At 41.5% G+C, this 23,153-nt stretch overlaps 1 protein-coding gene and 1 long non-coding RNA gene across 4 annotated transcripts in view; one reads left to right on the forward strand and one right to left on the reverse strand.

Annotated features, from left to right (window-relative positions):
- Positions 1 to 1,160: 1,160 nt before the first annotated feature.
- LOC106695846 overlaps positions 1,161 to 23,153 on the reverse strand; it is a 35,440-nt gene continuing 13,447 nt past the window's right edge. The window contains exons 2-3 of one of the 2 annotated variants that reach the window (XR_002827974.1): positions 21,718 to 21,791; positions 1,161 to 1,527 (exon numbers count right to left, since the gene is read on the reverse strand). This is a non-coding gene — a long non-coding RNA (uncharacterized LOC106695846). The remainder of the gene's footprint in view (positions 1,528 to 21,717; positions 21,792 to 23,153) is intronic. The other variant, XR_002827973.1, reaches the window with a different exon arrangement.
- ATP2C1 (ATPase secretory pathway Ca2+ transporting 1) overlaps positions 14,012 to 23,153 on the forward strand; it is a 120,533-nt gene continuing 111,391 nt past the window's right edge. For both annotated transcript variants that reach the window (XM_014450743.2, XM_014450749.2), the window contains exon 1: positions 14,012 to 14,424. In XM_014450743.2, the coding sequence (XP_014306229.1) occupies positions 14,314 to 14,424 (111 nt within the window). In that variant the 5' untranslated portion in view covers positions 14,012 to 14,313. The remainder of the gene's footprint in view (positions 14,425 to 23,153) is intronic.

A 23,153-nucleotide genomic window follows, 5' to 3' on the forward strand; every position in this document is an offset into this window, starting at 1 on the left:
AAGAAAAGAGTGGTGAATTGAAGACATAGCAATAGAAGGTATACAAAGTAAAACACGGGAAGAAAAAATAATAGAAAAAAAGTGAATCGATGGGTTGAGGGACAACTTCAAGTAGCCAAATGTACATGTTATTGAAGTCTCTGAAAGTGGGGGCTGTGGGGGGCAGAAGAAATGTCCAAACTATGGAAACTATAAACTCAAGATCCAAGAGAATGAAATTGCACAGGAAACATGAAGTAAACACCACCAAGACACATCATCTAGTTGCTCATAACTAGTGATAAAAACAAGAGCCTTAAATCACTTGGAGTGGTAGAAAAGTGTTTCAGAGTCACCGGACAGATCTGGAACTGTGTTCTGGAAATTGTAATGTTTTATTATCTTTTTTAAAGCTATACACACTCTAGCAAGAATTGATTAAAAGTGAAAGCGCCTGGAAGAAAAAAAAAACAAGTTAGGAGGGTTTCACAGTAATTCAGTGAGTTCAGTGAATCTGAAATAGGGTTGTAAAGTAGAGATGAAAAATAGGAGATGTTTAGGAAATAAATTGACAGTACTTGGAGACTGTTTGTGAAGGTTAAAAAAATAGTTCTTGCAGGGAACTGGTAGATAGTGTCAAAATTCATTGAGCAAAGGGGGAATATGATTTAATTTTAGACATTCTGAGTTTGAGGTACATACAGGCTCTCCATTTAAACCTAGGAAAGATGTCTGGCATACAGATATAGGTTTGGGAGTAATCAACACATAATCTGAATTATGTCCCCCAGTCCCCCAGCCTTCTTGTGATGTTCTTACCTTTAATATACAAATACAATGACCTGAATTTTAATTCCATGCATGCAAATGCAAGAAGTCTGGCCCCACCAAACATTCTGAGAGCAAAGTGGGGAAAGGACCTAGGACCCAGATCTTTGAGGAGTGGCACCAGCCAGCGAGTGCTCTGGTCTCTAGACTCAGAGGAGGGTCCCGGGGCTGGGATTCAGACCTTTGAGGAGGGGGCACTGCCTGGCTGTGCTGATACCTCTGGGAGCGGCAGTGAGACCCGTGTGAGAGTGTTGGGAAAAGTACAAGCTAGATTCAGATTCTCTTTTAGAAATAAACTGCTGCTAAGAAGCATTGCTAGTGTGACCCTCAAGAACAGGACGCAAAACCGAAAGGAGCAAATCCCTTTTTATTCCTTCAAACTTGCATTCACTCTCCTTTGGCAAAGCCTCATGGGGAGCAGCTGCCTAAGAGGAAGAAGAGTGGTTTATAGAATCCCAGCATCACTAAGTGGAGCACAGAATAATGTGGATGGAGTTGAGAGACAATTACTTAATAGCTGGCACACTTTGCCTGGAGGGGGGGATGGGATAGGTACCTTCTTCTTCTTCTTGTGGCTCTAATCAGGAATTGTGGTTCCGAGGCATGAACGTGTTAAATCTTGCTTGGTGATCTCGTGGAGCTGGTTGTGTCTTCAGAAGGGAAGACAGATCATGACTTCTGTCACCAGCAACCTCTCTTCTTCTAGAGACAAGGTGAACTCTGCATTTGGGAATAGAGAGGGAGAGAGAATCTAAGTTAGGACAATTCTGAAAAGCTGTTGTCCTGTAAAATTGTTTCTAAATGTGTTCTTTATCTTTTACATGTTTAAAGCTAGTAAAATGAAATTCTTCACTCAAATGTTATAGCCAGTTAGATACATATTAAATTTCAAATGGTAGTCCTTACTATAGTCACCTCCACCAATAGCAAGAAACCCAGTCACAGAAGGGAATGGAGCAGCTCTGGCAATGTTAAGCTGAAGGGACCGGTTATGAGGCTGCCCTTAGGAAAACAAAAAGAGTTAAGCTCCTAATAAGGATACAGTTGTAAGAAACAATGTAGCTGGAAGCTGAGAGTTGAGCACTTGCTGTTAAGGGGAGGAAAAGTCAGTTTTAAGATACACCTGGTAGAAAGCCATCACAGAAACTTGGGAGGGAAATTCTTAGAAAAGAGAAACACCTTGACATGGTCTTAGAAAACCACTTGTTTATGAATTTACAGCTACATGAAGTAAGAGGACTCAACCCATGCTGTCATTTTGAGCGACTTTTACAATTCTACAGAACAGTAGCAATAACAGTACTTCTGTTGCCATTCTTGCCTCTTTGACCTTATAAGCTTTTTGAGCTTGACAAACCTAGAGTTTAAAACATTGCTTCCATCATGGCGCATCTCAGAATCATAGGATGTCAGATCTAGACAGAACCTTGAAGCAAGAAAAATCATGAAGAGCTAAAGGAAAATCTGTAGCAATAAAAATTTTATAACTATAAACAAAAGCCTCTGGGGAGATAGAGTTATATCTGTCTGAACACTAATATTAAGGAAGGAAAGAGAACACTAAAGTTAAGGAAGGAAGGTATAGTCCAAGGAAGTAACTTAAAAATAAATAAAACTTTTAAATAAAGCAGCTGTGGATTAGGATGAGAATTACATTTTATTCATTTTGATGAAGTTTTTACACCATTGAATAACAGAGATCTTTCATCTAGGAAACTCAAGCATTTATAAATAAATTCTGAGTAGGCAATGTTTTTCAAAATTTTATAGAGATGTGAGTTCTCACATATAGGAAAGACAAAACAATTTAGGTGCAAAGAAGTATTGTTCTAGTTACACTTATTGAGCCTCAAAATGTGCTAAGATCTTCACATGTCTACTCTCTATTTCCATCCTAAGTCAACTTGACCCATTGTTACAGGCTGAATTGAATGTTTATGTCCCTTCTCCTCCCCCAAGTTCATATGCTGAACCCATATCCACAAGAAGGGGCCTCTAAGAAAGTATTAAGGCTCAATGAGGTCTTAAGAGTAGGGCCCTAATCCAATAGGATTAGTGTCCTTTTAGAAGAGACATCAGAGCACTCTCAATCTCTCTCTCCTCTTTCTGTCTTTGTGCGTATCCACCAGGGAAAGGCCATATGAGGACATAGTGAGAAGTTGGCTGTCTACACGCCTGGAAGGGAGTCCTTACCAGAAACCAATTTTTCTGGCTCCTTGATCTTGGATTTCCCAACCTCCAAAACTGTGAGAAAATAAATTTCTGTCTTTTAAGCCACCTAGTTTATGATATTTTGTTATAGTATCCAAGCTGACTAAGCCACCAAATCATATACGTTGGTATACAGTACACTGCTCATAGGTGAACACTGCATAAATTCTCCAGTGATAACTGTTATAAGTAGCATTAGTTGACTATGTGCTACTCTCTTTCACAAAGTTGTTTTATTTATGATCTTTAAATAAAAAATTTTTATGGCATTAAATTGCCACACTGAGAAATGGTAGCATCAAGTAAATAGCTGTAATGGAATTGGTTTGAGCCCAAGAGTTACATTAAAGACTGGGAGGGCATCAGAAGGAAAAGATGACAGTCATCATTTGGAAGCACAGGCCCCATGTACTATGGGGATGGGGAGGACCCTGATCACATATCTGTTACTTCAACCACCGTAATCCAGACCTAAAATAGCTCCCTTGTCACAGGACTTTAAATAGAAAGGATGACAACGTAAGTGTTGACTGGCATGCTCTTCAGCTTAGTTCCTTTTATAAGCACATATACTAGGTGCCTACTGTGCACCAGGCCTTCTGCTTGGAGATGGAGGGGGGTATAAAATAGCTATAGAGGCAGTGCTTTCCTTAAGAGTTTGGGATTTGGAGTTAAATAGAACTGGGTTGAAATTGTAAGTAACCGACTTACATGCTATGTGTCCTCAGGCGGGCAACTTAATTTTTTTGAGCCTTATTCCTACTTTACAAGGTACTTAGAAGATACTGCAAGTGAAACTCACAGAACAGTGTTTGACGCATCATAAGTCATTATCAGACTGCTGTTAATAATGTCAAATATGAATAATTAACATTTTAAAAACATTAATTATTTGAGCCCTATGGGCTTGTGATCTAAATTGAAGCTAGAAGTTGATCTTTATAAAGGGACTATTGTTATAATGGAGGTTCAAATAAAATACAATGGGAGATAATCTGTTTCTGGGAAAAAGAAGAGACTGGAAAAAGTTTTACAAAGAATCTAACACCTGAACTACTGATGAATCTTAGAGGGAAAGGGGTGGATGGGCGGGAAGAGATTAACCAAAGAACTTATATGCATAACCCATGGACACAGACAATAGTGCAGTGAAGGTCTTCGTGGGGATGGTGGCGGGGTAAGGGGGATCAATGTAAGGAAGTGAGGACATCTGTAATACTTTCAACAATAAAGATAAAAATTTAAAAAAAGAACGTTAATTTCTGAATAGTAGATTGTCTTCCAAGTACTCTATATGTTTGTAGCTGTGATGGTAACACTGGAATGGAAAAATTCTTAAAACAGATCTACGTTTTCTATGGCCTACATTGTGCTCCCTCCCCCGCTCCAATTCATATGTGGAAGTCCTAACCCCACCCCTCAGAATGTATTTAGAGATAAGGTCTTTAAATAGGTAGTTAAGCTATAATGAAATCTTAGGATAGGCCCTAATCCAACATGACTGGTACCCTTATAAAAGATCACAGGGGAAAGTCCACATCAAGCTACAGGGAAAGATGGCCATCTACCAGCCAAAGAGAGAGGCCTCAAAATAAATCAACCCTGTTGACACCTTGGTCCTGGACTTTCAGCCTCCAGAACTGAGGAAATAAAGTTCTGTTGTTAAGACACCCAGTCTGTGATACTTTGTTATGGCAGCCCTAGCAACCTAACAAACAAGTATGTACTAGAACTGGTTGTATGATAAATGTAGAATTATAATTCCATGGAGAAAAAAATAAATGGGGTTATGAAAATCACCTTTCCATTTGTGAGAAAATAGAGTAGGTGTCTACCACATACCATACATAAAAATAACATTGAAACGGTATTAAATATCTAAATGTAACAAATAAAGCACATTACAAAATATATAGAAATATTCTTATGACTTTCAGGCTAGGGAAGTCTTGTTAAGCAAGTCAGAAAACCCAGAAGCCAAAACACTGATAGAGTTTAAGTCAGTGGGTCTCAACCTCCTGGCCCTTTAAATACAGTTCCTCATGTTGTGACCCCCAACCATAAAATTATTTTCGTTGCTACTTCATAACTGTAATGTTGGTACTGCTATGAATCGTAATGTAAATATCTGATATGCAGGATGGTCTTAGGCGACCCCTGTGAAAGGGTCGTTCGACCGCCAAAGGGGTTGTGACCCACAGGTTGAGAACCGCTGGTTTAAGTGCATTGCAGGGTGGTGGGAGGCCTCGGGTGAGAGGATAACTTGAAGCCAGGCACTCAAGGCTTCCATGAATGAAGAACCTTCAGGGGAAGAGGAAGCTCTAAACTGTCAAGCCCAGAGAGAATGAGACCATCTTACAGCAGCACCAGCCAAGTAAGAGCTTTCTATCCTCATTCCCTCTCTTCTCACCCCTGCCTTTGCCATAACAGATTTAGAAATCTCTGGGTAGCAAGCAAGGGAGGAGGAAGAAGAGGAATGATAGACTGGGAAGGCGAGCAAGAGGAGCACTCCTTACTCTTCTCCTGCAAGTGGTCGGCTAGCAAGTGTCAGCGGGAGGGAAGGGAGAAAACGGATGGGTATGCAGGATGAACACTTTTATTTCCTGAAGCTAGGCAATATTTCATTGAGACTGTGTTTATGACTGAAAGTTACTGTGGAATTTTCTAAGTCCTTTGAACAACTATAAATGTCATGGGAACTGCCTAAGAGTTTACTTCTGTATAGAGGAAGGTACACAGGACACACACACACACACATACACATTTCACAGGTCACACTTAAAGAAATAGTAGTGGTAAAAAAAAATGCTTCTTTTGATATTGTCCTATGAGTTCCCTGTGTTCAATAAATCAGTTACACCAGAGAGGACTCAGCTAGTGAGGAAAAAGTCAGGGGGGTGGGAGGGGATCTATTCTAGATAGAATAGTACAGAAACCTTTTCTAAGGAGGTATTTAAGCTGAAATGTAAAAAATGAAAAAGGAGGCAGCCACACACAGGGAGGAATGGTCTTCATCTTGTGTCCTCTCAAATAGCAATCAATTCATTTTAAAAATGGGGGAAAGTACAAACCCAAAGAACCAAAGCAGCAGGAGCAAAGATAAACTCCGATCTCCTTGTGCGAGGAAATTTCAGTCCCCTCCTTAATGGAATGGGGAGGGATGTGGTCCAAATGCTTCTTCAAGATTTTCAACCAACCTTCCTGTTTCCACCCCCCACCCCCACCCCTCACTTCCAGAGTTACTTAGTCTGCCAATTCCTGAGCCATTGGGGAAATCTGCAGGGTAAATTAGGTTTCTTCTCAGCTTTCCATGCTGCTGCTTTAGACTTCAGCTCACTTGTTCTGCAAAGTCAGGCACTACTTGTTCTTCTGTGCCCCAGCTTTCAAATACTATCTGTGCTATATGTTAGAAATAAAATGATAACCAAGATAGATGTGCTTCCTGTCCTCACAGAGCTATGTCTTAGTGGAGAAGACAAAAAAAATAAAATAAACAAATGAATAGAAAACTAGCAAACTATGATGAATGTTGTAGGGGAAACTCATGTATCAGCACATTAAAAATTGAAGTTTCTCTTTGAGGCTTAGAGTAGTGTTGATTTTTGCATCCCAAACAGGTGCTGGACTCTTGCTAATCCAAGTGGGGTGCATGGAACATCAACATCACCCTGAACTTGTCAGAAATGCAAGTGATTTATATGCACATGAAAGATGGAGCACCACTGTACCAGAATCATACAAAAAGTTTCAAAGGCTTTAACCCCAAACATGTTTTACAACCCTGTTGAAACTTTTACTCACATATGACTTATTAAAGACATTGTAAAGAAGATCAAAGGTATTTAATTCCAAGACCCAGGTGTGGAACCTGACGCAGGAATATTGTCCTGGGGTCATTGTCAAAGGGGCCTACCCAGAAGGGCAGTTGGCGAGGTAAGGAACCCACAGTAAGGGCTCTGAATTGTACGAAGACAGAAGGGCAGGGGACAACTGAAAGGGGGTCCTGGGAGTGGCAGTTCAAGAGCCTCCCAAGAATGTACAAATAGTGCACCTGGGAGGGCAGCTCTTGACCAAAATGTGAAGGAACAGAGAGCAGTGAGTTAAATGAAGAACGATCCTGGAAGATGCTTTGGGCCTCAAGAACTTCAAAGCATCACTTGTGGGAACACAGTGACATACCAGGTGACAAGAGCAGTGACAGATGGACAGGGTCAGGGGACCAGAACAGGTACAGGGAACAGTGGACACTACCAGGCAGCCAGCCAGGATTTACTTGAAACTATACAAGAGATACATCCAAAAGCTCTCAGAAATACTTGGGTGGCAGTTTGTAGCAGCAGAAGGTCCTACATGGACAAATGAAGACGTAATCAGTGCAATTTGGCCTGTTACTGTTATTAGATGTCTGGACTCAGAGGCCAACAAGATCTGGGAAAACTCAAGGTAGTGCATACTCAAATGCTACAGTACATGTATAATCATTCATTCATTCATTAAAAATCTATTGAGCACCTGTGAGACATGATGTAGCAATGGACAAGACACAGCCACTGCCCTGAAGAGGGTAATGAAGAATGTCCCAGCCAAGGGGCTACAGACAAGAAACAGCCACTCTTGTAGAGGTAAGTGGTAAGGTCAAGTTATATGAGGGGTACAGTGAGAGTGTGTTGACTCCTGAATTCATTCCTAGGCTATGACTCTCAAACTTTCATGTGCCTATACTAGTAAATCACCTGGAGATCTTGTCAAAATGCAAATTCTGATTCAGGAGATCTAGGGTGGGGCCTTCTGCATTCCTAATGAGTGCCCAGGATCAGGTGCTGCTATGATGCTGGTCTGTGGACCACACGATTAGCAAGGCTCTAAAGAACACTTAACCAGTCTTGCAAAAACAGACAGACAAATAAACAAGCAACCCCATGTACCTCTGACTTTGACACCTAAGATGTTACCAGTAAAGACAAACATATCTTCTGGTAATGATTACACAGGTTATTGTACCTATGTATAGTCTGAGTTACACCAACATTGATGCCCTTTGGTGATCCAACTGAGGGAAGACGTATGATTTCGATGTACAGAGTAATTACATTTGGTATTTTAAAAATTCAGGGATAATAATATGGAGGAACATGACTTTGTAAATCTCACTGTGACAAGCTATCTGTCTACCCACATTGTATGCACATTATCATTGTTTAGATAACTTCAGCTGCTACCTCTAGCAGACTCTCCCACCCTCACCCCCAACCTGGGGCGTGGTTTTCATGGGATGTGGGAGTGAGTTGCGTGAGTTACCCAGATAAACACCCCCAACCTGGGCTTTTTCACCAGAACCCAAGACAAGTATTTGAGAATCATCTGCAGTACCGAGCTCTCTGGCCACTTAACTTTCTACCCAGGAAATGGAGTGAGAGAAATAAGAAAGGGGGTTGGGCCACTTCTTTATCCCAAGGGCTATCACCTGCCAAGACAGCCCTAGTCCAATCATACACCTGCTTTCAGTTACATCCTTGATTTTCAAACCACCAGGTATTAGAGCAGTGGTTCTCAACCTTGGCTGCACATTATTAGAATCACCTGGGAATCTTTTTTAAATCCTAATTTCTGGGCCTCATCTTCCGGAAATTCTGTTTCTTTGTTACTAATGTTGTGGCCTCACCCCATAACAAAGAAACAGAATTTCCGGAGGATGAGGCCCAGAAATCAGGATTTTAAAAAGATTGCCAGGTGATTCTAATGTGCAGCCAAGGTTGAGAGCCATTATATTAGAGGGAAACATACTAACTTGCTCCACCCATCCCACCCTCCATCTTCCTCGTTCAGCAAAGCTATTTTACTTAAGGAAAAAATATATATATTTTCCTTGTATCTAAAATCATCTTATTAATTTTCATACAGAATTATAGGTAGCACCACCACCAATTTCCACATCCCTTCAAGATTGAACCACCACTCTACCCTCCTTAAAAGAAAATACCTTTCTTCTTCTGGGTTTGGTGTTAGTCCTCTCAGACAGAGCAGAACATGATTGCTGAGGAGAAGGCGAAAGAAAAACCAGTCCTGAGGAGAAGGCAACACAGCACCATGGACCCGCCCCCAAGGCCATCAGAAACAGTAAGTTTGCTGGGGGCATTTTATGTTTCCATTATAGCTTGTCCTTAAATCCTGAGCAGCAACACAAGACTGGATAAAGAAGGCAGAGGATCCATCCCAAACCACAGTCGCACTGAAGACGGACAGGAGCAGATTATGCTTGGGGATAAGCTTGCGGAAGACTGTGATTTGGGGGATTCTTGGTGTTCCCTGTTCCGGGTTTGAGATTCCTCCTTCCGCACAGGAGAAAGGAATAAGGAGCTAGAGGCAGAAGAGGGACTGTTGGGTAGAGCTGGCTATGGTTTCTGGCCTTGGGCTTAAAGAAAAGGTTGATCTCCCTTTGAAGCAAGAATACTGATAGCGCCTGCAACTTGATAGGAGGCACTGAGTGAGAGGGTTTGAGAGCAATCTGATATCACATTGATATCACTAAGACCGAACTTGGTGGGAGGCCCATTTGTAGCTTGAGAGCTACAGGAGCTCCCTCTTGGAAGTGTGGCTGCAAGAAAATAGATGGATAGGGAAAACCGGAACGATTGGAGGAGAGCGAGTTAAATGTGGGTTGGATGGAAGCTCTCCTGGTGCTCCAGCAAACAGGGCCTCTCTCCCCCAAATGCCACCTGTGAAATCCCTCTACAGTCCCATCCCTACCTGCCAGCGCCCCAAACTAGTGGTCCATGAAGTGAGGTCCCCAGACCATCAGCATCACTATCACCAGGGAAGTTGTTGCACAAGCAAAATCTGGCTCCTCATCACAGACCTACTGAATCAGAAACTCTAGGGTGGGGCCAGCAAGCTGTGCTTTAACAAGCCTTCCAGGTGATTCTGATGTGTGTTCAAGTTGGGCCTAAACCAGCCGTGGGCAAACTACGGCCCGAGGGCCGGATCTGGCCAGTTTGAAATGAATAAAACTAAAAAAACAAAAGACCGTACCCTTTTATGTAATGATGTTTACTTTGAATTTATATTAGTTCACACAAACACTCCATCCATGCTTTTGTTCCGGCCCTCCGGTCCAGTTTAAGAACCCATTGTGGCCCTCGAGTCAAAAAGTTTGCCCACCCCTGGCCTAAACTATGCAGAAAAATGTTCTTCCCTAAATGGAGGGCAAGTGTCCTATGGGTGCAGAGTTACTGTTAAATCTGAGATATCAATGCTTGAAACCGGAAAGCAGAAAACTTAGAGTTGTGTAGCTCATAGAGCAATTTGAAACATCTAAGTTGTTGAACTGTGGCTGTAGTGGGGGCATAGGGAGACTTTGAACATGGATTTTTGGGAAAAGAAAATTGCACGATATGCAGATGTGAGATAATTACTACCTACGTGGTGGGGGCACCAAGAAAATGTTGTCTAATGTGCTTTAATCGGGTAAAATGTGCAATGTTGCTGCTGCGTAAACATGTCCTGATGCGCAATGGTAAATGCCTCCTTTTCTTCTCTCCTGATTTCATTTAAAACTGTCCCTGGGGGAGCAAGAGACTGGGCCAATATCCACAGACCTAGTGGGATGAGAGTGATTTCTCAGTGGAATTCATAATAAAAAATGGTTTTTGTTTTCTGGGCTAGCTGCTTCTCCATCATTCTAACTGCCTGCCCTTCACTTTATAGCTGGGCTGGATTAATTCCCAGAGAACGGAGTCATTATCCTGACGGAAACCCGAGCACTGATTGGGAGGAGAAAGAATGGGGGATTAGTGGGGTCTTAGTTTTGCCCTCATGCAGTTTAGAAACCTGTCAAATCGAAGGTGTCCTGGAGACACATTTTCTGTTTTCCTTTCCTGTTTCTCACCCTGAATTTACACACTTGGGTCCTATTGTCCTATTTATATCGCTTTGCATTCTCCTTTCATCGGTGTGTTTTGGCATTCATTAATGAAATACCTACTGTGTGTGGTGCACAGTGCTAAATGGCTTCAAAAACCCACACTTTCATCCCATCTTGTCCAACATTTGCAAAGGCGCAGACTGGAAAATAATTTTCCTTTCACACACACCTCCATCACTATTTTTTCAGGCTTTGGTTTGGCCTCTTTATGTTGTCCTTCAGGTGAAGAAATTGGGATTCCCCATCTTTTAAGCTATTTGTGAGAGAGGAGGAAATTTTTAGAAATCAAAAGAGAACACACAGATATGCTTTCACTGTGGAGCCTTGATCTGTGACTTCGCTGGTCTGTGATTTCTGTTCCTTATTTTTCTACTGAATAGAGGACAAGGGGTGGGAGTGAGTTGTACAAATAGCAGGCAATCACTTCCACTCTTTTCTGTGTTACTTTGCAGGGTGCAGAATAGACCTCTTATCACTTCAGGCAGATACGTTGGGCTTTTTTGGTCCTTGCAGACGTACATTGTAGCCATCAGGAGACTGGCCAGCTGCCTTCCACCAAGGCAACTGAGTCAAAGTGGCAATCGAACCAGCACTCCTCCAGGCTGAGATGGCAGAGACGCCCGCCCGTACTGTGAACATAAAGGGCTGTGCTCTCACCTCCTGATAAACAGCATGGTTAAAAACTCTCATCATATCTCTATAAACAATTGAGAGAAATAAATCAATGTAACCCATGTCAAACAGGAACTGACAGTTTTTCAAAGTTTGGGAAACAGAAAATCTATGTCTACAAATACAACCTCTTGTCAAGATCACTAGAATCATTTCATAACGGAACCTTTGGGAAGGAGGTAAGTAATGAGTGTTGGCCTTATTTATAAAGAACCCAGGATAGGAAGTTGTATGATTTTTCATGAAGAAGCACCTGGTCTCTATTCAATAGTTTTAGTCTGCAAATTCCTAGCAGTCTATTTTGGTATTTTTCTTTAACAAGGCAACTCCGTGCCATTCCTTCTTCAGGTGGATCTGCTGAGCGTTGCTCAGGAATCCATTTCTGGCTGCAGGCTAAGAGACTGGGAACTGAGACTCAGGTCAGCCCGTATCTGATTGGAATCTCTTCTCCTCTGCTTTGCAGCTGTGTGCCCGTGGCATGTGGTTTACCCTCTCTGAGCCTGAGTTTCCCCATAGAGTGCCATAGGATGACATGAGATAATACATGTGAAGAATTTAGCCCAGTGCCTGGCCCAGAGCCCAGTTAATATTAGATAGGATTATATTTGTTATCAATTAAATATCTAAGGGAATTTCAGTTGCATCTATTTTACCAATTTTCCTTCTTGTGTTCCATCCAGTCAGGACAGCGCTGTTTTTTATTTTTTGTTTTGTTTCGTTTTGTTTTTTGTCTCCCTCCCATGTCTTTTCATCTCACTCCTCATCCCAGGAAAGGGTGATCATGAGACACCATTTGATCATGAGACAACCGTTTGAAATGAAGTCTGCTTTGTGTTTGTCCTTTGGGAAAAGGCTTTGATCACCAGCCGTGCTGTGGGTATTTGGCAGGCTGCCAGCTCCTGTCTATCGTGAGAGGCATCTTAGAAGGTTTAGATATTAAAAAAAAAAAAAAGAGTGAGAAGCAAAAGGGCAGCTGGTAGATTCCTCGAGGAATCTACCTACCTACCTTTGCCTACTCCCAAAGCCCTAAGGGCCACCCCACTTTCCAGGGCCTCCAGTTGGCCAGTGTCCGGATTTCCAAGCTCCTTGTTTTCCTGGGCTACGAGCTGGCAGGGAGTCCATAACACTGAGCCCTTAGCATTCCAGTGACTTACAAGCCAGTGTTTCTCTCTGGCCCTCCTTAGAGTCTGCCGTCTCTGGAATACTGAGGGCTGTAAGAGCCTCCGTAAACAAGTAGTGGTGGACAGGAAGAGAGGGGACAAGAGGGCAGGGCCTCCTCCTCCAAGGAGCCCTCCCAGCAGCAGTATGTAAATGACTTCTTGAAATTGCCAGCCTGGTCCTGGAAGATCACCTTGCAAGTGGGCCCAATGCCAGCCTGACAGATGGCCTGGCTGCAGGCTGCACAGCCCACATTAGGTCCATCCAGTATGTGTTCCCTGGAGGCAGCAGGCCCAGCCAGGAGTGTCAGGGAGGTTATCCAGGGGCATGGCGCGGGCTGCAACATGGGTTCCCAGCTCTACCTACCTACTACGCTCCTGCCTGCAGTGCTCTCTCTGTCCACTTAAAAGCAGATCTCGGCATCTCATGATTTTCCGTTGATGCCTGGCCTAGATTCTACATGACAGCCCCTCACAGAAGTGGCCAAGTGTTCCCATCAAATGCACCAGCTGCTGCAAAGTTAAAAAGGATAATAAAACAGCAAAGCCTGCATGGAGACTTTGTTCAGAAACCCTATGACATCTACAGAGTATTAAAAAAATATTGAACTTTCAAATTTTATGATTTCATGTCCTCCAAGGCCACAGTCCTCTTATCATGTTCTCTTTTTAAAGCATGCACTCTTTTTGAAACAGTTAGAAAGTCAATGTATAACTTTTTTTTTCTCCCTACACTCGGAATAAAGCCTGGGGAAATTTAATGTTCCTGGAATCAGCCTGTGGATTTGAGATAAGGATTCAAGGCAAGAAGCCTTTTAACACAGAGCAGAATCTGTTTGCAGCTCTTGTCCAATTAACATAAAGTATCTGGTTACTGTGTATCTTGCATAATGCATGACAGTGTAAACCAAACGTTTTAAGTGCTGACACTGAACTCCTTGATAACAATGAAGGGTGAGGTAACTTGTTAATTTCTTTTCAAGAAATCTCCTGAAAAAATGCTTCTCAAAACTGAATCAACACTTTCGAGCTGAGATGCAGGCGAGGGTTGTCCGTGTGTTCTCACGATGATATGAAATCCAGAAGGAAGCAGGAGCAACCACATGTCACGTTCTCTTTAAGGGCTGGAAAAGCTGTCAGAAGAATTAAGATTAAACCTCCTGTGAGTCCGTGGGTGTGGAAAGTCACCAGCTAGCTAATATTAACATAGCTTGCAAGAGAACGCTGGTGCTAGAAATAGGACAGTTGCATCACTACCACTAAGCAATTTGCATTCGGTGGACCAGCCCCTAAATTCCTCCTGGCTCCTACAGCCCTCTGGGCATTGCATTTCTGGACGCTTTTAGACGGAGCTCACAACTTGGCTGTCGTGGTTTCCCGGGAACTCTACCCAAAAGGAGAAGCGGCAAGAAGAACATCTGCTTTGTGTGCGGTGAAGTGGTCGCGCTACCAGCAAATCTTGAGGCGTCTGTGGAATTGTGAAGCTAGATTTCATATGGTTGTCGACAGGGAGGGGCAGACAAGGACCTTCTTGTTTTCCTCGTCATGGATAATCTGTTGCCTCAATCTAAATTCTCCTACTTCAAAAAACACCCTCTCCATGCAATTAGAAGATACGTCTCGGTGCTGAGAAAAAACCAAAGGGCGGAAGAACAGGTATCCTTTTCTTTATATTATCTTTAAGGTGAACGGGATGTTTGCTCTTGGGCGTTGCTTTCACGGCACTTGGGGATTTAGTCTCTGCTAGTTTACCTGGGTAGAGGCGCAGGTCGGCTTCCGCGTGGGGCTGTTCAGACTTGCCCATCAGAGGAGCAAGCAGGCTCGGGAGGATTTATTTGAACTTGGAACATTTAGATCCTTAGATTAGGTTCCAGTCGTGTAATACAACCACATGTTTTTCTTTTTTCTGAATAGCTAGACTAAACGACTCTATCAGAGGTAAATGGTGGCTTTCTTGATAATTTTCTAGGTCTTCAAATACAAATTTTAAAACTATTATTATCTCCACCAAGAAAAGTTATCAGACCCTAGATATACGTTGTCTTCTTGCATGTATTTATGGTTATATGAATATCACCAGGACTTGCAAAACAGAAAACATTGTGTAGACTGTAAGTATGATAGCTTTAAGCAGATCCCTAATGGGCTGAGAAGGTTATTCAGAAGTAATTAGTCATTTTCTTGGGTGGAGGGTAGGGGATAGAGGACTGCAGGTTTCAGTCTTTTCAACCAATCAAAAGTTAGGATTTCCAGTAGTAGGCTCTAGATGTGGGAGTATAAATAGTTTTTTAATAACTGTTAGAATGTCTGGTCACTTCTTCTTTAAAATCATGGATTAAAAAAAATCATGCATTCATTCCATTGTCATGAGACATATATCGTTCTATCACTTATGAAAGAGGCATTTCTAAAAACTGCTCTCCTGAATTATACCACCTTGTTAGAAGAAACCACTGTCCCTGATCCATTAAATCTGGTGGTTCCTTTAGAGAGAAGCATGGCAATGGTGAAGGACAAATGTATAGCCACAGTGAAGACCAGAGTCATAAATTGCTTGGGCATCATACTTGTCATTAGAACTGCAAACGGCACGGGAGATATTAGCAGTGTCCTGTATTTGAATGAGGTGACCTACTTTATCAAAACAATTCCAGGAAGTGAGAGCAAAAGTCAGCAGACAGAAAACCCTCTAATGACAGGTTTCCCCAAGGCGGAGATGCATAATTTGGAAAATCATTACTACTATTGGAGAGGAAACTGCTTTTGTGCTGTGCGTTAATGATTCTACATGAGCTGGAGACTCAGACTGTGCTCACTAAGGGGGCTACCCTTAGTAGCCAATTTATCTCTTATTTAGGCAAGGTGTCATGATTACAAGGACATCTCTTGGTTTCCAAGTCTCAGCAGGTGCTTGCTTTTGGAACACCAGTGGTGCTGAGAGTTGTCTGCCACACTCCATAAGTGCATGTCCACAGGCTTCTTCAGGACTCATTACGAGGGGGGGAGCCGTGTGAGTCATGGGAAGGCTAAGGGGACTGAAAGGATGGGGCTTCAACTGTGGACTGCGCATTCAGTGATTCTCCCTCCCTTTTCTCAGTACTATATGTTTTTGGAGATGTGGCTATATTGCTCACACCATTGATTTTTTAAAGATTATTTTTAAAATGTTGCAACATGCATTCAGAACATGAGAATCTAACGTGGGTCCTCTGACTTGGACTGGCTGGGTTCACAACCATTGGAGGTGACCTAAAACAGCTATGAGCATTGTACTGATTTCCTAACTTCCTGCGTCGGTTAATGGAGAAATCAAGAAAAATGACCTAGTGGATTCTTTTCTGAAACCAATTACAGCTCTGCAGACATAATGTCTCACAAAATTAGAGAAATTAGGTCAGAGTCAATCATGGTTAACCTTGGAAAGTGTGTTGGAAAGTTATAAAGGAGGTTAAAAATGTCTATAATTTTAGGAACTGGATATTGGTTGTCTCTAGTCCTTACACTCCTGTAAGATGGATCCTCTTTATAAAGATGAGGGATGTGAGACTTAGAGACCTTAAGAGGTCTTGCCCAAGGCCACTCAGCTAGAAAGTGCTGAAGGAAGATTTGAACTTGATCCATTTTACCAGGCTTTATCTCTGAATAATCCAGTGATAGCATCACAGCAAACTGCTAACATTTTTTTGTAGAGAGTACTTCCACATACCACCGTCATAATTCTTCCCATAAGGGTTCACCACCTGTACACATTTACGTATTCCTTAATATTTTTCTGTATTTGCATTTAAAATCACTCACTCTTAAAATTTAAATTTGTTTAGAAAGAAATTTTCATATCAATGCCATAAGTGGAAAACCACTCTCATTTGCCTTAAGTAGAAGAGAAGCATAATTATAATAAAAGCAACCTAATGTTAAATTATAACTAGATACTGTTAGCTGTGAAACCTCTAAGCCTGAAACCTGCTCCATTTTGTTAAGTAGGAAGATTAGCTTTTAAGAGATTAGCATCCTGCTAACCAACTGAGAGATTCTCCTGGGCAAGGATAGAAGGGAATTACAAGATGGATATCTTTCTCAGTTCCAAGTACTTCATTGTTATTTAGTGTAGTGTCTGCATGCCACTTAAAATCTTCGCCTAATTCATCATTGCTCCCACCAGTGTTATGTTCCACACACTTTAGAGAAAATGATCCCAGACACACCATCTGCTGCTCCACTTCTGTGCATTCAGATATATTCCTCCCTCTCGCCTAGAATTCCTTCCTTTACTTACACCTTGCCCACATCCTTCAAGACTCAGCTTCAATGAGCTCATGAAAAAGCTTTCTCCAATTCTGTTGGGAAGAGTGAAGCATACGATGTTCTGTCTGCTTCTAATAAGGCCCTTTATCATATGGTATGTAGTAAGCCATTTGGTTACATGTTCACAAACATACAGCCCATACACACATGATGCTGGGTGGTATCTTATTCTTTGTCCCCTCAGGCCCACCTGGACACCTGGCATAGGATGATATAGGAGAGACCTGCACCACAGGCCAATTGCCTATGGAACGCCTCCTTTCTTGCCTCTACCCAGTTTTTTCTTTTTCTAAAAAATATTTTTATTGACTTTAGAGAGGAATGTCGAGGGAGAGAGAGAAATATCAATGATGAGAGTCATTGATCAGCTGCCTCCTACACGCCCCATACTGGGGATTGAACCCACAACCTGGGTATGTCCTAACTGGGAATCGAACTGTGACCTCATAGGTCAATGCTCAACCATTGAGCAACACCGGCCAGGCTCTACCCATTTCTTGACTAGACCTGTAGAGTTCCCACACATCCCCGTCATGGTCATTGTTATACTCACCTTGTCCACATTATACTTTTTTGTTTAAAGTTTTTCTTTAATGTTTTTAAACACCCCTTGCACTTGGTGTCATACAGACACAAAGGTTTGACCTCAGAGCTGGTTGGTTTGATAGTTTTTGTTGTCATTCCTATTGCAATGTGCCAATCAATGGGTGGACAGGCTATTTATCAAACTGAGAACAAATATCTCATCCTTTGCATCACTAAACTCTATGATAGCAGGCCTTTCACAAAGCCAAGTTCCTAACCAGGTAGAAGGTTAAGGTCATTAACTAGAGGTACTGAAGGTTGGGAAAATTTGATGAACATGTTTGAACAGTATCAGTCAAATGCTGTTTTAGTGGTAGTGGTGATGGTTGGGGGCACCAAGCCTAAATGGGTTCTCAGGTGAGTCTGGGTAGGTATATGGAACACAGTCAAAGGGTATATGATTGCAGCTAGTTTATCTTGGTTGGATCAGAACAGCCAGAGTCTGGCTCAGATGTTGACGTCTGAGCTTGTGGGGAATAAACAGGACTTGCAGGCAATATTCTCTTGGGTACTGGAGTCCCAATAGCTTTCTCTGAGGCTCGGGTTACCAAGTAGGACACTAAGGAAGGAGAATTTTTTCCACTTCTGGGCAGAACTGTAGCCTGACTGTGGCCCATGTTAGCTTTGTATACCAAACTGCCTATTTGACATCTCCATCTGCATGTCTTGTGGATGTTGGAGACTTGCATGTGTCCAAAGAGAACTCACAAGCTCTGTTCTCCAAACCTGCTCCTCCTCAGGTCCATCGATTAACACAAAAGCTCAAAAGGGGAAACTTGGGAGTTTATTTATTATTGACAAGTTGATCTTCAGGCAACCCTCCTTGGGGAACATCTGCAATAGTGTTAAAAGTAAAAATTTAAATAAATAAAGATAAATTTTAAAATTTAAAAAGCTTGGGGAAAGACTGAGGCACAGAAGAGCCTTCTATTTGGAGCTCTTGTCCCTCAACTTATATTGCCCTGCAGTAGCCTCATCAACTTGGATCTCTTCTTCCTGTGTCCCACAGATGAGGGATCGGTGAGGGTGCCTTGCTCTTTTGAATAGAAAGACTTCTTTCTGAACAAGAAATACCATCTAAGAGCGGACCTGTTATGTCTTGACAGTTTAACAGTGAATCTGCTTAAAATGAGGAGAGTGGTTTTTGGTGCCAGGGTGCATGTAAAATATATATATTCACACACATATATGTATGAACTAGAGGCCTGATGCATGAAAATTCCTGCAAGAGTAGGCCTTCCTTCCTCCGGCTGCCGGCACTGACTTCCTTCTGGCCCCAGAGACCTGGGCTTCCCTTTTCCGGCCTCTGGCAGAGACACCCAGGACCAGGGCTGGCTTCCCTCCGGCCCCAGCTGGATCAGGAAAAACGTCAGGAATGACGTCCGGTCTATTAGCATATTACCCTTTTATTATTATAGATTAGGCCCTTGAACTGGTATAATATGTTCCCACAAAGTTAATCCACACAAATTTTTGCTATGTCTCTATATTCTTATTATCTGACTATGCAATCATGTTACCATTGATGTCCTTGTGTAAATATGGACACAAATGTTGACCTGGACAGGACTGAATGCAGAAAAAGAATCTGTCACCTGTCATCTTGTTCTGTGGAATTCCTTAATTTCTTCAATTATTAAGCAAGTTTTTTTCCCTATATATTGTGTGAGGAGCATTTTTATAGTACTGATGATGTAACAATGAATTAGGTATAGTGTAGCCACTCTGTTATGCTTATAGTGTCAATGAGCAGAAAGAGCTGTACTCAAGTGTTTATTATTGGAGGTGAAAACCACATACTATAGTCAGCAGGCATATCTGGCTCAAGAGCTGCTCTGATTAATTTGCTTGAAATGAGGAGAGTGGTTTTGGGGGCTAGGGAGCATGTGCAGTAGCTATAATTTAATTAAGGATTAGAGCTAAATTTTGTTTTGAGGCGGTTCTAAAGTTTCTCTTCAGTGGCTTAAGAAAAGCTTTCTGGTTCAAACAGGATCCCTGGATTTTTATTTCTTGCTTTGTTTCTTAATGGAATGCTAATCTCAAAGTTGGGTTGTTAAATAAACCTTTGACTTTAATTTGAACCTTAGAGACTTAGTTCTTCATTTTGGCTCTTACACCTTCTCTGAATAACAATATAAAAATCAACAACTCCATCTATGCCTCCCCCCCCACCAAATAAAAAAAAGCTATGTTGAGATTTAGAACATTACCTAGAATTTTGAGTTGTTAATGCAGGCTTTAGTCTCTAGGTAAAATGATGAAAATTTCACTCCAGCTTGGTTTAAGAAATGTTGAGTTTTTAGCTCCTTAAAGTGAATTGGTTATATCTTGAGAGTATACCGAAGTTATCCATTTTATAAAGTCTCTAAAAAACAAGTCATGTGGAATTGGTTCTTTGGGGAGCTACTCTTCCCCTCCACCCAACGCCCCAAGAACCAATTATACAAATTTGTATGTATCCGGTGCTTTCCATTCAATGCGTACTTTGCTAGTCATATAGGACATACTGGCCTCAGCCCCACAAATAAATGCAAAATCGCTGCTGGGATAGGTATAGCAAAGGAGAGTTATGAGATGCCTTCAAAGCATATAATGGAAGATAGGACTAAAGTGGGAAAGTCAGAAAGGCTGCCCTAAGGGACTTAATATTGAGTTAAGATTGAAGGAAGAGTAAGATATTAACTAAAGGAGGATATTGAGGGGACAACTGTAACAAAGATCTTGGCCAGAAATGAGCAGGGAAACAGTGAGAAGTGGAAGAAGGGTGTGTGTATGTGTGTGGGGGGGTGGTGTTGGGTGTTGGGGGGTTAACAAATGCTACCCCGAGACAGCAGTGCTTGAAAGAATCTGGGTGTTAGGCTCAGTGAGGAAGAGACTTAAGACGTGATTGTTTCTGTGTATGTGTTTGTTTGTGTGTTTCATAAGACCCACAGGGCTAATCTGTAGAAGAACATGGAGGTCCATTTGGGATGTTCCAGGGGAAATAACTACAACTAATAGGCAGAACGCAGGGAGAGGTTGTGATATAACAATAAGGATAGGCTTTCTAAAAACGAGAGGTAAAGGAATGGGCCACCTTTTGCAGAGGGCAGGGTATGTGACCCATCTCAGGGGATGGTTTCTGCTTCATAATAAAGAAGATTAAATGCAATATCAGGCTCCTTCCAAGCCGAAGATTCTAGTGCAGTGGGCAATACAAAGGATGGGTAATTGAGACACCTTAGGAACAAAGAGAGGGCCCAGGTGCATCAGTTAGAAGTCATTTGTTTTATCTGGTTAGTGGTAAATACTCCACAATCTGAGCATGTTGCTCTGGAATCTAAGGTCAAAGAAGACAGATTCAAATGTCTTTGGCGATTTGGTTAAACATTTCCATCAAGGAAGGGAAATAAAGAGGAAGAGAACACCTCAGGTGAAAAGCTTTATGCACCAGTAACTAGCTTTTCTGAGCCTGATTGGCCACTGAACTACCCGTATACATAAGGATAGACAACTATGTATACTTATGCGGTCATTGATGAATAGGGACACTGAGACATTTCAGGTTATTTTGTGGCATTTTTAACTACTGGGTTTTTGTTTGTTTGTTTGTTTTATATCACCCTCTTGTGCCTACAGCTCTTTTTTCCTGCATTTAATGCTGACAGTTTGCTGCTTATCATGGTCCCTTCTGAAGGTGTTCCAGCCTTCTTGCCCATATTATCACAGCTGTGAAGTGTTAGACATGCCTGGGAGACACCTGAACCCTGAGTTGACTTCTGAGCTATTTCTAATCCTGTTATCTGCTTCTAAACTTTCCTAATCTACTGTTCTCAGATGCCTTGGAAACATGAGAGTCAGTAAATGCATGAATACCTAAACCTTTGTCTTTGAAATGAGCCTATTAACTCAAATGTAACACACACACCCCTTTTTGTGTGTGTGTGTGTGTGAGAACTTCAGTATAACTTGTTACGTAGATTCTCAAATTTGCTATCCTATTCCACTTGTTAGACAGTCTGTCAGCAACATTTTATTTGCTAACTTTTGTTCAGAATGGAAGATGACATATTTTCTCACCTGGTACAGACAGTTCCATGCCTTCACAGAAAAAGAAATGAACTTTCCACATATGCTGCACTGCTCCCAATTTACTGTGAAGAGAGCAGGAAGGATGCTGAAATTATTTATTTGCTGTTCATCCTTTAGGGAGCATATTAGTAAGGCTATTTTAAGAAATACAATTTGGATTATACATTCAAGAATAAGGCATTTTAAAGTTTTATTCAATGCCTTATCTGTGTGAGGCACTTGGCAAGGATTTTTACATACATTGTCATTTAATCTTCATTGGTGGTATTATCCTCACTTTGGGGATGAAAGAACTGAGGTTTAAAGGGGTGAGAGAACGTGGTACACAGCTCATAAATGATGGCACTAGAGTTTAACTCCAGGTTTGCCTGTGTCTGACTCCAAGATCTGATTCACTGCCTCATATGAGACACACCCACCCCCTACCCCCCATAAACAGGGTCCTTTTCTTCCCTTCTTTCCCTTACTTCTTTTCTTCTTTCTTTCCTTGATATTAGATTTTTCTTGCATTTATTGAGAAAAAAAGGGGTTAAAAATAAAACTACCATAACTACTGTGCAGGAAAGACATCAAATCCTTTTAGATGAAGATCCACATTTTTGAGAGGTTTTAGAGTTACTCAGTTTGGCGGAACTTCTTTTAAGAAAAAGAATATAAAATTTTAAATGTTAGATACACAATGAATATTTATTTAGAATGGAATAAGAAATCACAACAAATTATAAATTGGGGTGACAAATATAACAAAAATCACAAAGTCTAGGAAAAGAAGTGTTTTTACTAATTAACTGATATACTCTAAGATGTTTTGTTCCTACATTTTTGCATTAGTCTTTAATCATTATTTCACGTGACAGTGATTTCTAATATCCGCTAAAGAGGTGATCAAAAGATGATTTGTATACTCCTCTAGAATAGTTAATATATACATTTATATGTCTTTTTTAGAGCCCAGAAAAGTTTCATAGACCAGCTTCTGGCTCTGTTTCTCCTTTACCACCCACGTACTTCAGATGCTAGGCACCATTGGATGCATTATATGAAGATTTCAGGCCCTGTGATTTAGTACAGCAGACAGTAAGAGTATTCCTGGATGTCCTTTCTCTACTAGGACAGCTAGCAATAACTTAACCATACGCACAAGACTACAAGCCACATTTATACATCCCACTAAATCAAAACAAAATCTAAACATATCCCCATTCCACCTTCTTTAGGCCAGATCCGCAATTTGCCCACTGCTGCTCCAATGCTAACTGATAGGAGAGAGATGTCAAAGGAGGGAAATCAGCAAAATGACTACTCTACAATCAATTGTAGTTCAAATATCTTTTGCAAATTTTACCAAAACGTAAGACCGTGAGAACATTGCTAGAGTCTCTTTCAGAACCTTTTTTTAAAAGGGGGCCTCTACAAATGAGGGG

The sequence above is a fragment of the Myotis lucifugus genome, unplaced genomic scaffold, assembly GCF_000147115.1.
Source record: "Myotis lucifugus unplaced genomic scaffold, Myoluc2.0 scaffold_8, whole genome shotgun sequence".
NCBI lineage: Eukaryota > Metazoa > Chordata > Mammalia > Chiroptera > Vespertilionidae > Myotis > Myotis lucifugus.